The 16,946-nt window shown below is 39.5% G+C and overlaps 1 protein-coding gene across 3 annotated transcripts in view; it reads right to left on the bottom strand.

Annotated features, from left to right (window-relative positions):
- The window catches only part of TENM2 (teneurin transmembrane protein 2), a gene marked incomplete at its 5' end in the record, with an annotated part of 567,758 nt that overhangs the window by 146,943 nt on the left and 403,869 nt on the right, over positions 1 to 16,946 (bottom strand). For all 3 annotated transcript variants that reach the window (XM_082064051.1, XM_082064052.1, XM_082064053.1), the window contains one exon: positions 9,996 to 10,234. In XM_082064051.1, coding sequence (XP_081920177.1) covers positions 9,996 to 10,234 — 239 coding nt within the window. The remainder of the gene's footprint in view (positions 1 to 9,995; positions 10,235 to 16,946) is intronic.

The following is a 16,946-nucleotide window of genomic DNA, read 5'->3' as shown; positions in this document are numbered from 1 at the left end:
TGATAGATGCAAATATACAAAATAGAAAATTTAACTGCAAGGCCAGTGGAGCGCACTCAGATATAAACAAAACAACTGTTAACATACAGGTACAGGCAGCATATATCTCACAGACCGACTGACCTTTCCAAGAGTCTGGTCTAACCCAGCTCAGCAGAACTGGAGCTCAACTTCTCATCCGGCGAATGCGGAACCTCTTCAGCCACACGGGCATTACTATGTGCAAACATCTTCTATTCTGTGGCTTTCCTCAGAAAGTATTTAGTAAGAAAAATGTTGGAAGAAATCAGCTGATCAACCAACCAGCAAATTAAAAAAAGCTTGAAATTAAATTAACTGCAGCACTGTTATGCATTATGTATATTACCTTTTAAAAATTAAACACAACACAGGGGGATAAATCTGGACATCCTAGAGAAGAAAACAAACTAAACCCAGAGCACATTTAAAGTTTTAGGTAAGGTTCTGTAACATTAACATCAGAGAAGTAAATTCCTTTTCCATTCAGGAACTACATTCATACAAATGCTTGTCTTTTCTAGTAATTATTTAGTAATAGCCAAGATAAAGACATTAATACTGTCTAATAATCACACAGTGGGGCTCAGAAGCGATTCTCTCATTATCAAATTTGCTCAACATGCAAGTCAAAACATGATTTTTCTAACCAACTACATTCTTCACTTTGGCATTATAATTCAAGATTCTGATGTCAGAAACAATTATGAGAAATCAAGTAGGACAGAATTCTCTGAATATTAAGGAAGTATACATGCATGAGACAAAAAAGGAGCCTCTCCTTCCTACACACATTACTCTATTAAATACAATAGGCTTTGGCTCACCTATACCCATCAAAGTCAAAGTCTGTTGCAGAAAACACTCACTCAGTGAAAGGACCACGTCTTAAGGGTTCAGCATGCACTATTCAGGCAAAAATGCCTCAAATCACTAGAAATGTCAATAACTCCTTGCAGTGGCACAAAGTGGGGACTGGATCAACCTGGATATAAGGAAATACTTCTTCCCTGTGAGGACAGTCAAGCAGTGGAACATGCTGCCCAATCTCTGTCCTTGGAGGTCTTCAAGACCAGACTGGACCTTCAGAGATGACCCAGGTTTCAACAGCAGATTGGACTAGAGACCTCCAGAGGTGCCTTCCAACCTGAATTATCTTATGACCTCGTAAACCTAAAGCTGGAGTGCAAAATTTGTCCCTGGATCAGATAGGTTGTCATGGAAGCTGGTATTTTTCCTGATTGTAACTACGAAACTATCATATAAAGAATGAATAACAAGGCACAGTATAACATGAATACGGTGTGCCAGGTACTCAAACTCACTTTGGCAAGTCTCTGACTTTATTACTAGACACGTAGAATAAAAAAAATGGCTGGGATTTTTTTGCATCTGAGTAGTGAAGTGAGCAGGTAGCTCCAAGTATGACGTGGCGAGACTACATAGAACTAAAACCTGAATAAGCAAAAGCTGAAATGAACCCAAAACCTATTTCTTAAAGAGTTTTTCAAATTACTGAAAGGAGGTGGTTTCACCACATTACATGGCAAGTAAAGTTTTCTGTAATTGTATAGTGATGTGTCATTTCTCTTCCCACCTTTTAAGTTTTACTCCATAATTTCTGTAGTCTGTTACCCTGTCTTAGTATTTTCGAACTTGAATTTAATTTATATTTTCATATTTTGTATTCCTGCAAGTTCCTTCAATATTTCTTGAATATTCTCTTGTCTCTTTAGTACATTTAAGCATTTTTGTCTCTGTTTGTTTTTTCATGGCTTTCATAATAGTGTTGTAAGAGCTACGTTAGCCACACTTAACTAAATCCATGTCACATCTTTCAATCTGCTATTACCCTATTGCACAATAGTTATATTCCTAAAGGCAAACATGTATTTCTACACTTAAATTAATACAATCCATAAGCAAACTAAGAGCAAAAAACCACAATGAGTTAGCAAAGAAACACAGCAACAAATAATCAATATAAACGAATCTGTAAATGATCAACTGGTGATCTCACTATAAATAGCCACTAACAGAGCAAGGTTTCCCTAAGGAGAACTGAGACATTTTACACTGGTATTGAACATTGATTTTTCGTAAAGAATGACCACAGGTTTATTAGACAGGTATCTCTGACTTGGCATTATATTTGCAAAATCAATAACCTTCAATAACCTCTATGCTCACCCTCCCCCAGAAAAATGCTTTCATCTCACTATGTTGGGCTGGGTTGTAAAGTATGTTTCACCAAAGTATCTCAGAGCTTTTTCATCATTTTCCCCCATGACTTCCTGCAAGACTCATTTTGCATCTACTTATCTCTACCCTGACAAGACTTCACACCTGTGATTCTGAGATTAAATCAGAGACTACTAAAAAAATTAATAATATCCAGTATTTGCACTGATGAAAGTGAGAATAGGCTCTGTTCCACAGCCATTATGAAACCCAGGATATCTTCTAGCTTGTGCATGACAGGACAATGACAGTGCACGTGAAGCACAGCATTTGCTTCACAATTGGGGAATAAAAAAGAAAGCATCTCCGAGGAAGCTATTCTTGCAGCTTTGAGTAGAAAAAGTGAAAACTTGTACTGTATAAATAATAATTATATTACTAAGCCACTAATTTTACACACCATCTCTCTAAAATTTCCCAGTTAGCCATTGCTATCCTATTATACCACATTACCCATTTTTGTCCTTCCTGTGTAACCTCATCTGGGTGTTCCTGCTCCGGCGGGGGGATTGCACTGGATGAGCTTTCAAGGTCCCTTCTAACCCCTGACATTCTGTGATTCTGTGATATTCCAGTAACCTCTACCACACCACGTGTTCCCAGCAGCGCAGCATCAGCAGGTACAGCTGCATCAGCCAGCACTGACACTAATTTACTCAATTCACAGCAATACATTTTAACAGCTTCTGGGGAGCATTACCAGCACCAGATCCATCCTAGATCGTGTTGTACAATATGCATCAAAAACCAAACAAAAATGTGCCCCCCTCAACACAACCCTAATAACACACAAGAGAAAACATCCCCTTGGTCTCGCGTTTCTTGCCAAGGTTTCAGAGGATGTTTGTTCGACTCAGTAGTGAAACAGAAAGGGTTTCCAGTTTCGAGCGCGAAGCACATGACAGCACTTCGCGAGTTATGGAAACATTAGTCTCACTTTAGTTTAAAGTGCTGAGGCTTACAGTATGAAAATCCTCAACACAGAGAATTTAACAGGCGGATAAGGCTGCCCCTTTGCACTGAAAAGCACCTCCTACCATTATCTCCGAGATCTCTGCCAGGCAAAACAATAGGTACGTTGGCTTTTCTTATAACAAATCTGTAGATCAAGCTTTTATTTTTGATTCAGGAAAAGCAAGGCAAACAATAACCAAGTAATTTCACATGAAAATCCTCCTGGTTTTTGTGGTACTATGCATATACAGGAGCCGGAGCATTTTGTCTATAGGAAAACTGTCTCCTTCACCTAATGAATCTCTCACACCTTTGGACTGTGCAATAGGACACTTACTAGCGTTGAAAGCCACATCTGAAGTTCCCGGAGCCAGGATCACTGTTCCCAGCATTAGAACAAAGTTTTCTTATGGAACAGGATCAGATACTTTTCCCTGGAAGGCTCAAAGCCTCTTCTCCCAGGTAGCGACAGACCAGCTTACCAAGTTACTACTACTCTTTTCTCTCTCAGATACCAGTCAATCAGAATCACTGAATGTGTGACATTTAGAATATGACAGGCATATTCTGAAATCTAATTATTGCCCCTTAACTGACACCTATTTTCAATGCAAATTTAAGAACAGAACCTTCTGTCATCAGCTAATCTCGCAAGATGCAGAGCTCCCTCGGTTTACATTGATTTCAAGTGAATCTGATAGCAGTGATTGGCAGCCAGATGACCTCTACCTCTCAGAGGTTCCATCTTCACATGATTTTCCCTTTTTCCAGTCTTAGCTTCCAAAATGTCTAGCATATTTGATTTTAGTGAAGTCTGGACAAGACAAAGTCAGTGGTTTTCTGACTCTACAAGTAAAAAACAACAAATGCAACGTGAGTATTCAAATGAAAAGTAGGTTGGCATTCGTCCAAAATAACTCAGAGAAAAAACAAATCAATTGATACAAAAGACAGCCACCTGAGTGTAATGCTTTGATGAATTCTGACCTGTGAAACCAGGGTCAAAAAGACAATTTGACTTATGAGTAAAAGAAATTAGAAATATGAATGAACAAGAAACTTCACACAAGCACTTAAATTGGCAAAAATCTGACTCATTTGTGGGAAGAAAAGAATGCAAACACCTCAATAATAGTTCCATGCAAAGTCTCGTATGTACACATATTTGATGCAGAGTAAAGATGAGACTTCTATGTCCAAGCCTATTTTTTTCAGCAAGCCCATAAATTTTATTGCCTGAGTGTCACAAAACAAATTAATACTTCTGTGAGTACAAGAGGGATAACCAAATAAATTAACCATTTATTTGCCTATATGTCTTTTATCCTTAAAGAACGTACTATGATGCTTTGTAATAGCAAGAAATTTCCCAAAATATTTGTTCTCTGCATAGCTATTTTTCAGACTCTAATTTTAAATATATATAGGGAATGAAAAAAGACATTTGCTTAGTTAGCTGCCAGACCCTTTGGCAATTCAGCCCTTTCTCTAGCACTGAAGGGAATATATTACTTTACATTTATGCAGAAAACTGAAATTTATCTTAAACCTCAAGAACCTGAAGAATAAGTAATAACGTTTTCATGTGCAACATATACACTAAAGATGTAGTGCAAGTATTCTATGCTCATAATTTTTGTCTTTTTTTTTTTTTTATTTTTCCTGTATCTTATTGCACATAATAGGAGTAGATAAAATAGCGTCAATGCTGTACAAGTTACCAGAATGAGTCTCAAGATACTATTTTCAAGTGGAGCGTCTTTAAAGTCATTGTAGATTTCAACTTCTGCAGGGAATAAAAGCTCTATTTTTTTAAAAAAAGGAAAGTCTAAATGTTTTAAATTACCATATTTTCATTGCACTGACATGTTGATGGTCAGATGTTCTTCAATGCTCAAAGTTAGACTGGCACAAATCGGAGCAGTGCAGAGGCTTATAAAACGTGGTATTTATGTTTGGCAGCAGTAACTCTGTGAAAAGCACAAGGTGACTCTCTTTTCCCTCCCCTTCTTTCTTATATTTTTTCCCCTCCAAGTCTGGCAAGAATCTAAAGAGATAAAAACTAATTTAACATGACAAATGCTTTCATCACTCCCTTAACCTCTGAAGAGAACACTCTGACAAAGACAATATGTGTGGTATATGCTTTCCTTCTGACACTTTTATAAATTACTTTCTTGTAACTGGGTTTTAGCACCAGCCCAATATCTTCAGGATGTCCTAATGCGAATGGCTGGTTCTACATTCTTCATATGTCACCCCAGGATAACAGGAATAACCCCGAGGCTTTGTGAAATGGCTTTTGTCTCAGGCAGGATTGTAGGACAATTTCATTTACATACCGCATGCAAGAATTTACTAAAACCTCGTGCAATACTACCAACTTATGCTCTGAGTTTCATTCACATCTGGCTACTGAAGAAACAGGGAGAAGTGATGAACCTGGCTTTAAATAAGGAGACATTTTGTATATCATGTAAGGAAATAGCTAACTGAAGTGCTTTTTTTCCTATTCTCTGCTATAAAAAAATAGTATAACACTCAGCCATAGAAGCATCTTAAAATGTTCTTTTTCATGCAAATCACAGAATCATTTTGGTTGGAAAAGACCCTCAAGATCATTGAGTCCAACCGTTCCCCCACCCCTGGCACTGCCCCATGTCCTGAGAACCTCATGCCCGTCTGTCCAACCCTCCAGGGATGGTGACTCCAGCACTGCCCTGGGCAGCCTGTTCCAATGCCCCACAGCCCTTTGGGGAAGAAATTGTTCCCCAGATCCAACCTAAACCTGCCCTGACGCAACTTGAGGCCATTTCCTCTCATTTGATCAGTTTTTACTTGGGAGCAGAGCAGAGCTGACCCCTCCTGGCTCCAAGCTCCTTTCGGGCAGTTCAGAGATCAGAAGGTCTCCCCTCAGCTCCTGTTCTCCAGGCTGAACCCCCAGGTCCCTCAGCTGCTCCCATCACACTTGTGCTCGGTTTCTCTCTTCAGAAGCCGCTATCATCTTCCCCACGCTGCTCCCCACCCCATGAGCTGTGTCTGGCTGCATCCCAGCTCCCACCCCAACCCGATGCCCCGGGCAGGAGCAGCCAACTTCTTACCGAATTGTCTGGCAGTGGCTTGGTTCAGCTGACTCACCTGCCAGTTCTTGGTTGGCCTTGATCTCCAAGGAGCCTTTTGAGGCTGCTTGGCATCTTCTATGGGGTGCCTCTCTCCTTGTCGTCGCTGGCAAAAGTGGGTTCCCTGCTCAGCCACAGCACTTCATCTGTCCATGCACAACCAGCTCAACCAGCTGCACCAGCCCCATGGCACCCGCAGCAGGAGCTGCCTGCCCCAGCAACCGCCACACGGCAGCTGTGGGCTCCTTCCCCAGGCGGCTGTGACATGGTGGCCAACTCAGACGTCACAGCAGGGGCTCTGACATCACAATGGGGCTCCCCAGCGCTGAGCAGGGCGGGGAGACCCTGTGGGCTCTCCTGGGGCAACACAGCTGCCGCCTGCCCGGGGACTAACGCACCCTCAGCAGAGGAACCAGATGGACAACGGGGACGTACATGGGGTGATGATCTGCATTTTTTTGCCTCCGTCTGCTCCTTCAACAAAAAACCCTAAAGTTGCTTGCTTTTTTTCCAACCTGCTGAATCTGATGTGTGTGTCAAAGTTTCAACAGAAACTCCAACAAGGTAAAGGAATTAAGGTATAGAATAGTATGTCTAAGATGGCAAACTGTATGCATAAAAACCCAAGCATATTCTGCACATACACACGCCATAGCACAGTCAACCAGTGCTATACAGACCTGCACGAATTCTTCCCAGATATCAGCCAGGATAAGTTTCAGAGAAGGATTTAGGAAAACTCAGACAGTGATGGTACTGACTGGCCTATAAAGGAAGAGTCTATCTATATAGCCAGACTTCAATGGCATTTTATGATCTAAACCATCAACCTACATATAACTTAGAAAAAGAAAAAAACCCAAACAAACAAACCCCACCAAAGTTTCCTTCCAACAGGACATATTGTCATTATTTTGACAAATGGTTAACTTGTTAAAATCTCAGTAGTATCTTTATTTAACATCAATTATGTAGCATAGCAAAAACTACCAAAGGTTATTATGCACTACTAATTTATTTTTAAAGCTTTAAACATACTATCTTTTCACTTCATTTACTGTATTTTTATTTATGTCTTATCAGAAAGGCAACAGGAATGCCTAAATAATTTTAAAAATATTTTTTCTTTTCTATCTGTTCTGATACTTTTTTTGCTCATCTCTTTAAATAGCCCTCAACAGATTATTTTTTTCATGCCATCCATCATCTTTCTCAGCCCTCTGAAAGTCCTACGTTTAAACATGTAGACAGCGTATGTTTTCAATGATCTATCCATATCAATTCCCCCATGTCTTTTATTACAGGACAATTCATTTAGAAATGCTGAAGACTATGAGAACTTCAAAGTATTCTTTCAATATAATTTACCTCATATGTGGCAGCATTGCCTTTTCATTTAGTCCCACAATAGTCTTGATTAGCGTTGATATGATCATCTTCATACAGCCTTGATATACTGACACACCTAACTACCAGAACCATTTGCTGCAAAATTTGATGGCTTTTTCCATAACTATTACTTTGTTCCTTTTGTTTGTTTTTAATAAGGACATGATTTAGCACCTTACGTACCAAGCACCTTAAGTCACACTATTGGAGGACGGCAAGTCCCAGGAATTTGAAGGGTGGATCAGTTTGTAGCTGATTGTCTTACACCTGCTCTTTGTTATGTGGAATGAATCATATAAGCTTTTGCTGAAAGGGAATTAAATTAACGAATGGCCCAACTAAGCACATCCCTTTTACCTTTCGGTTGTTTTTGTGCACTTAAGGCAGTGAAACTTCTTTTTTGTTTTCTTTTCCCTCTTTTCCATCACCTTAAATTATGATCACAGTGGATCCATCAAATTTATTCACAGGATTAATTGCAGCTATTTTCTGGTTTTGACAGCTACTCTTAAATGTACTTATTCTTTAGTGTGTATGGCATGAAGGTTGTCAGGTAACTTCTCATTATTTAACCCTCGAGCCAACACTCTCTTCCTACAACCTGCTGTCTTCCGTTCACTAGTCAACTCTACTGCACTCATCATTCTTTAGTCAGGAAAGAACTCCAAAACTTCTGTGAAAACAGATCACTTATGTCATTACTTGAAATGACAGATCATTCATCAATTATTAAGAATCAATGCATCACATTAGATTTTTTTTTGTCTTAGTATATGAAAGCATATAAAGGAACAATCGTGTTGCAAAGCTTTGCTTTAGATTACAGTAACCTAAATACCAAGGAAAAATACATTTCATAATCTATCACTTCAAAGTGATGCATATGATTAAAATATTCAGCTTGCAGTATATCATTTCCCATGTGCATAATCACTCAAACAGAGAGCTGTTGTGTGATAAGTGTCAAGTTCAATAAATCACGTGCTTTCCAATCTTTTTTATTTACATATCCGACTAAGGCTGTTATTTTTCTGAGGTTTTCTACAGAAGAACTATAGAAAGACGGTTAGCTCCGTAGTATTGAGTGTGCTGGGATGTAGGCCTGGCCTAACGAGACAGCAGCGATAAAGTAGCCAGTCAGCTCTCTCACTACTGTATATATCAATTGCATATAGAAGCTTGTTATAATGAAAAATGGGGTTTCCTTTGAAAACAGTGTCTATACTGTTGAGTCAGGCTATATGGGATCAAAATAAAAAGACCATTCTCTTAAAATGGAGAGAATAGGGAGGAAATTCAGTACATCTTCATAGGACTTTTGAGCACTACGTATGAGAACAGTTTCAGAGACGAACTAAAAACCACACAGAATAGGTCTGGAAAGTTATTAATAGAAAATATCAACAAGCTACCATAATTTTGCCATTTACTCAGAGAAGCTAGAGAGTTTATGCAGCATGTGACTGTCACTATCGTATTGCTGAATTTTCTGTAAAAGGTAAAAAATACACAGCTAGTTTGTGTAGACACCTAAAAAAACCTCCAAAACAGCATACAATGAGGGGGATACCTGGTGGAGAGGAAACTGGAAATTAATTAAGAAAGACAAAATAACAGGAGCATGCTAAAAAACCCTCAAAAGACCACAGAAAGAATTAGAAGATGGTGCGGTCGTTATTAACCATAGGAAATATGCACAATGTGTAAAGTTTCCTTTCTATATTTTTGCTTACTAAATATTAAAGATGTATGAAATACAAAAGATAAAAGTACACAAAGTTGAGCTATTCAAACTATTTAGATCTAACACCACTAGGAATTTAGGCACACAGACGGATACAGACTGACACTAATCAAAATGATTTTGTGCTTTTTATCTAAAGGCAACATGTGATAGTAATATTTGAATACAAATGCCAGTAGCTTTTGTTATTTATATGGATCCACCACCTACCACAATTTTTACCAAATATTTTTAAAACATGCCCTAGTACATTAAAAAAAAAAAAAAAAGATCATTATATCACCCTCTGTTTGGACCATCTATGAGAGATACATATCCGACACTAAAAGGTAACTGCACACTGAGAATCCTGCTCTTATGACAGTGAACAGGACTTGAACCTTTTCCTCCTTAATTAATATAAGGAATAATAATTTAATTTGCTCTCTAAGAACACAGATTTCTGAAAAAGATTGACCATCCTTTTTTTTCTGCGGAATTTCCGTTTGCTGACATAGCCATGTGATTTGACAGAGAAAACACAGCCTTACCTATGAAATATGCCAGCAGGATGGCAAGCAGGACTGCAGCCGCAATTGCAGATAAAGCAGCACATTTCCAGCTACAATACTTGGAGGGTTTTTTCAGCTTGAACGCATTCCTGGAGAATGTATTTCTAGGTAACAGTCTGGGAGGTGGAGTATAAACTGTTCCTGAGGTCAACGGGTAACCAGGGGAAGAACTACTGAACAGCGGAGTAGTTCCAGAAGATGTCTTAAACAAGAAATGCCTGAAAAACATAAAACGGAACAGAGTTGAAAATGGCAAGTCCTGTAGTTAAGAAAGAATATCTCCTATTCCACTCCAGATGCCATAATGTGTTCAATGCAACACAAAAGGAAAAGGATTTTGTATGAAGAAACAAGGAGATGAAAACTCTGTCTTTTTGCTATCAGAGCTTAACAACTGTCACTAAAACAGTGTCAGGATATCTGCTTAACCCCTTCTGTAATTAGACTCAATGAGACCAGATCCCAGCTAAAACACCAGCAGAGCCAGTGAAGTCTCTCGAGTATCAGTTGCGATATCCTGTCGTTTTGTCCAACCAAAGTTGTCCTTCTTTCTTCCTTATCAGTGAGGCTCGTTAAAGATTAGAATTGCTTCTTTTCTGCACATCATACATGTTGTATGAGAAAAAACAGTAAAAGCAGGTGCTAAGAGTTTCCCCCTCAACATTACCCAAGCCCTTTAATTTCAAAACTGCACCTCGCGGTTACAAGAAAGCAAGAAATAATGCAAGTCTGATTTCATGAACACTTTATATCAAATGTTTCTTTACTTTGCAACAATTCAATTAAAATAACTGTTGGGAAACGATGTTATCAGGCTGGTTGTGTTATGCTAGATCTATTGACACTTCTGTTCCTTTTGTCTGGTTAAAACCTGATTAACACTTGTTAGAAGCAGCAGTTTCAGTCTGTTCCGCTTGCTCTCTGGTGTGGGGAACACAACTCCACACCCATGACAGGAACCAGGGACTGAAGTGACACGAGCATGAGAAGGACGGAAGGACAGAAGGAAGACAGACAGTTCTTACAGTTCCTTCCTTTTTCCTGCCCGAAAGCAGAGAATCAAACTGAAATCCTTGGCACTGTCTTTATCTGAAATGTCAAGGCTTTTAAACCCAGGAATTTTATGTCCTCTTTAGCTGAGAAGGCAGCTACAGTGCCAACAGAAATTTTAATATAAAGCATTGTTAAAGTAAACTCAGACATATAATGAAACTCTGCTCCCACTAAAATTGAATTAATGAATATCTAGATATGTTTTAATAGAACACGTCAATCATATAGAGTTCCATGTGAGGAGAAAAAGTAGAAGAAAAAAAATAGTTCCACTGTCATGCACTTTGAGATGCATAAAGTATATAAAGAAAACCAAAATGCTTATGCAGGCAAACATAATCTCCAGTGTATTGTTAAAACTGATCAGAACTTGGTAGAAGCAAAAGAGGCCAACTGAAATGGATATGTGGAACGGTGTCATTCTCAAAGCAAAAAAGAAAACACATCATTGGATAAACCCTGAATTTTGTCACACCTGCAAGTCCTACTCATGTATTTTGAAAGCTGAAAGTTTTCTGTTTCCATGAGGATTTCTGATAAAGAGGCAACCACTAGAACATAGCACACCATCTTCAAGTACAGAAATTCTGCCTTCGAAAGTTTTAAAAAGACATTTAACTAAAGATATGTTAAATATCCAGCAAGTAATTTTTTAAAATTGGCACTCCATTCAGAAGTTGGAGGCTGGATTAACAGAAATACCTGAAGTTACAGTAAAGCACAGTAGCAGGACTGAGAACATAACGGAAAAAATACTGGGGCCCCCAGAGTTTTAAGTCTAAATTCAGCTACTAATGGAAATAAATTGACTTGTCTCAACTCTATCCCTAAACCCAATGATCTATAGCTATATTTTTATGTGGGATTTGACATGCTCTGGTACAACCAATTGTCTGTGGGCCCAAGCTGCACAGAGAGAACACGAGCATTTATCAACATTAATTACAGTCTCACAGCAGTAAAACTGGGAGGTATTGTACAATGACTGCTTATGAAAAGAAATGATCTTATTTGTACCCATCCACCTAATTTCAAATACATTCCATATTAAAACTAAAACCCCTGTATATTCTCTGTCTTATCTGTTCACTTTTCAAACACCATTAAGAAAAACACATTTTCTACATCACAATTAGCAGTAGTAATTTGATTCGGATTGGAACTAAATTTCTCTTTTGAAACACGGGAGTAAATTTGCTAAGTCTTAGCCCAGTCTCCCTAATTTCTGTGCATCCTGAAGACATTCCTACCCTGGAAAACTACAAAACATGATTGTCAGTGTGCAGTAATTTAAGTGTCCATGAAAGCTACGGAAGGAGCTTGCATGCACCTCACAGAAAACCAGTTCCCCTGGGGCTCTCTGCTCTCTCTCCCAACCGCAGCTCAGGCTGAGAAATGCAGAAAAATGCTGAACCCCCTTTGCTGTCACCGGCCTGTGCTGCTGATGCGCTGGGTCACAGGCAGGGACCTCATCACTGACACCAGGGAAAGGTGACATCTAGGGGAGTTAAGCTTGCAAGGGGACATTTGACCACAGTTCTGTGGACTAATGGCAAATGGAAGAAGCTGTATTTTTGCTTTCTTCATTAATTCAGAGCTCTCGATAGCATTTATTTTCTCTCAGGTCAAAAGGACCTCTGGTCTTCAGGGAACAGTGGGCTGACAGAGGCTGTATTAACCTCCATATTCTCTGAGAGAACAATCTTTTCCCCCCCCTTTCCATTCTGGACAGATTGTCATGGCAGCACACTGCAACAATCAGTTGAGGAAAAAAACCACGGTTTTTTCCAATGAAAAACTGTAATAGAAAGAAAGAATAAGATACTTTCTAACATAAATTGCTTCTCTCCCTCCTCAAGCTATCCTTAAGCTTTTTTCTGTATGAGAAAAGAAATAGAGAGCTGTAATGCTTAAACTGTCTTGTCTTCATATTTTTATAAGTTTTTAATAGTAATTAATAAATAGAAGAGATACCTACCAAGAGAATACTATCACCTCAACTTAGTGGTTCTAGGACTTAAAAATATCTTAAAGCTATGGTAAACTCACATCTGTCTATAATTTTATTGGACATTTATTCTCAGAAGAAACAAAACACAGTGAAATATTGAATGTAAGACACTGGCTTTCATTGGGGAAACAAAAATATCTTCTGTGGCCATGTCCTTCAAAAAAAGAAGCCATGAATCATTTTATGTCAGTGGAAGCCTGAAAGTGGTTGCCAAATTCAAATGGTGAAGTTTTCCAGCAGTTTTCTGCCAAAACCAAGATTGGAGAAAACTGCAAGCTGTTCTTAGGCCTTTTATGAACTGTGAGCCTTAGACTGGTTCAAGCTTTGGTTACCTGTGTGTCTCTCAATCTTTCCACAAATGAGATTTAATTGTATGTTGTTGCTCTCGGGTTCTTGCAGAGAACCTGAGGATTATCAGCCAGGTTTACACCACTGAGGGCTCTCTGATGCAGTAAAATCACACAGAAGTTTCTACTCTTTTTAGTGTCTCGAACACAGAGACTTAGGTATTCCCCAAATGCACTAAAGTTAGCAATAAAGGTTTAAAATGTTATCTGTGTTTAAATTGTATAGTTAGAAGAAATTGTCTCAATCACATCAAATCTAAAATCACTAAGATAGATTTTTCAGGCGAAACCTATTTAAAATACACCCATAAATGAACTGGCCATTTTACCCCAGTGTGGCACCTCTGGGCACCCTCACACCCAGTACCTGTTACAAACACAGGACAGCCCCGACACCACACTATTTCAGTGTTGTTCAGCCTGCTGCAGATACTCAATTTGTAACTGCATGGTGCAGGAAGCAAGAACACCCTGTGAGGCACAGAAACAATAATTCAGAATGAACACATCAATACCAAGGGGACGCTTCTATCCCCTGCCACGTAACCGAACCTTGCAGCAGCCACCCGGCTTCCAGCGCGGCTCCAATACCAACTTCCCAGCTCTCGAAAGGTTCACCATTCCCCTAAAGGCTGGTTCTTCACTTCCCCAGGCAAAGTCTGCTACAAAACGCAGAGTGTAAAGCAGAGTGTCGGGGATGTTGCCTAAGTCCCAGACTGGCTTGTCACTGCCATCGCCACACTCCTAACAAAGACACAGTTGGACACACAAAGCGCAGTCATTGAAAGCTGCCTGACAGGAAGGTGGGATGCTGTACCAAAAGGCAGGTGCCAGCCTTTAGGCACCCTCATCTGTCACAATTTTAAGCAAAAACAAGCGGGCAATATTCACAAAGCTGCAATTGAAAAGAGAGTAGGTAAAAAAAGCAGAACATTTGTATGGTAGCACAGCTGTAGCACCAGCTCTGTAGCAGACACCTTTTTACAGGACAACCTGCATTTGATCTGGAAGATGTTAATTGAGATACTGTTGGACAAGCTTTTAGAACCCTCGCTCTCTCTCGCCCCTGCTGAAAGCCGCTCCTGGGGCTCTCGCTGCCCGTGTTCCAGGCCCCGCTCTGGCACATCCCAACCACACAACCTGGGCTCGGGCTCCTCAGAAACTGCTGAGACATGACAAACGCTGTGAGAGAGTCTGTGGAACGGCAAGGTGAAAAATACAGAGAGAGGAAGGATTGCTGAGATGGCCGTCATTAGTAGCTCGAGAATCTGAGAGGGAGAACATAAACATGGAAAGGCACAAAATCTGAAAGGAGTAAATGCATGAGGGCTGGCAGGGATGGCTGGTGGTGATGGAGCTGGTGGCACACAGTAGTTCAGCCACCCCAGGGAGCTCCAGGGGACACCCCTCACCTGCCTGACTGGTGCCCGTGTGCCCAAAACAGGTCCTGCATGTTCTGCAAAGGTGGTGAGCACCCCCTCAGCTTGAATCCCAGTGAGTTGCTGTGGGGGTGAGCCAGGAAATAGTTGTTTTACCCTTTAAATTTATGCCTATCCTTCTCACGCTACCATTTATTCTATAGGAATGCAGCGATAAAACTGCTGGTTAACGTCTAGTAAAGCATAACAGAAATAGCTACAGATATAAACACAAGAAAACAGTTACTCCGCATACGCACTTACATTAAATGGGAGCAGGAGCAATAATGGAGATACAAGAAGATTTAGGCAGCTCTGAATCACCTCAAACTATAGGACCTTTCCCTTCTTAAGTGGAAAAACTTGTGTCTTTTCTGCTGCAAAGTTCTGAGTAGCATAGTGCAAAGTGATGAAATCCAATAATTCATACTACATTTGTTATTCCAGTAATGATGATAATGACAACAGTATTCTGCATTTCAATAAGTCCGTTCATTTTTAGCTTTGTACACCCATTAATGAACATAATTTCAAAACACTTATGTTTTAAAAGTAATACAGGTAAGCTCTTCACTATCTCTTAATTCAACTACTCACTTAACAAGAAAAAAGATACTAGCAACAGTGCTATTTCAAATCTATAAATATATAGTCTATAAATAGTAGAGTATAAATAATAGAATAATAAACTGAAATCTCTAAAATAATTTTGTTATCAGTCTACATGCAAATGTAAAAAATAGAAACCTAAATCAAATCATTTGAGAAGAGTTTTTTTAAAATAAAAAGTAATACCCTAAACAAACCTGCCTCACTCACTCATGCTGCCTGTTCACTCTGCACAACCCGAAACTTTAAAATGCCCCAACCAACAAGATCATGAAAGCACGCAATTATCTGCAATCTGTAAAAGCTGCTTTGAACCTACGTGTATTTGAGTAGGAGTGCATCTAGACTGATTTTCTGAACCATCATTACATATTCTGCTTTTGCAGTGTTTTCCTTCAGCCTTTTTCCTTTCCTATCAGAGCTTAATGAAAACAATACTATGGTAGCATGCTAAAAATTACCTTTCTACAATGTTTTTGGAATTCCTCCAAGAACATAGCCCAAATGTGCATGAAGTCCTTGGGGATGCTTTTGACTGTGCTTTACTCAATTCTGTAAGATGCTTTTGATTTTTAGAAAGGTCCAGAATCTATCCATGCAGATCCCATTTATTTGGACAGTCCACAAAACCTTCCTGCAACCTTCCCATGCAGGAACAAGGGAATGAAGGAGTTGGCTCCTGAGCCCTCAAACTCAGAGGACTAAACTATGTGCCTGTAGCCTTACAGTTTAAGCAAGTGCTAAGAGAAAGCTGCATTGGAGTGAGATATTTCATTGTTCTAAGTAGTTGTTCATTATGCTGAATATATCCTAGAAATTTGCATTAACAAAACGAAAAGAAATTTTGTTTCGCTATTCTGTTCCAGCACCATGTATAAAGATATCAAAATATTGAGACATTATTCAAAATAGGCAGACAATAGCGGAAAGCGGCTGTAACTTTCAACCTCTACACATTCAGAAACTTCACGTTTACATATTCAGTTCAGAAGTTCTGCAGCGGATCTGGACACCCTGCTACGGTTGAGCATTTGAATTCAGTATTAACTACATTTCAGATATTTAATTTCTTTCTTTAGGAAAAAAAAAACCCAAAGGTGTCAGCACTAAATCCTACTATCCACATACTCTATTCCTAGATTTTTTGCCACGAGCACTCTAGTCTGTGCACAGCTCCTGTGTACTGCACTTGCTCCTTCACTGCCTGGGAAGCTGCAGCTATAAAAATGCTGAGCATGGATGTTTCTCTGCTATGACGCCCCATGATTTTGAGTTTGTGTGCTGCGTTGATGCAGACTGGGATACAGCTCACGTTGCTACTCCATCCACTCATCTGCAATTTCTGTCCGAGCTTGCTCTCCTCCAGCTCACCCAGAGTGATTGTGTTGGAATCGGACTGGGAAAGAAAGAAATATAACTTAAACCCTAGGAGCAGGGAAATATTTTGAACAGCTACACAAGTTTTTTTTAAAGCTGATGTTCAGGTTGCTCA

This window comes from Streptopelia decaocto (assembly GCF_964273445.1).
Source record: "Streptopelia decaocto genome assembly, chromosome: 12".
NCBI classification, from domain to species: Eukaryota; Metazoa; Chordata; class Aves; order Columbiformes; family Columbidae; genus Streptopelia; species Streptopelia decaocto.
The sequence above is the reverse complement of the archived record's forward strand: the minus strand, read 5'-3'. Positions and strand labels throughout refer to the sequence as shown.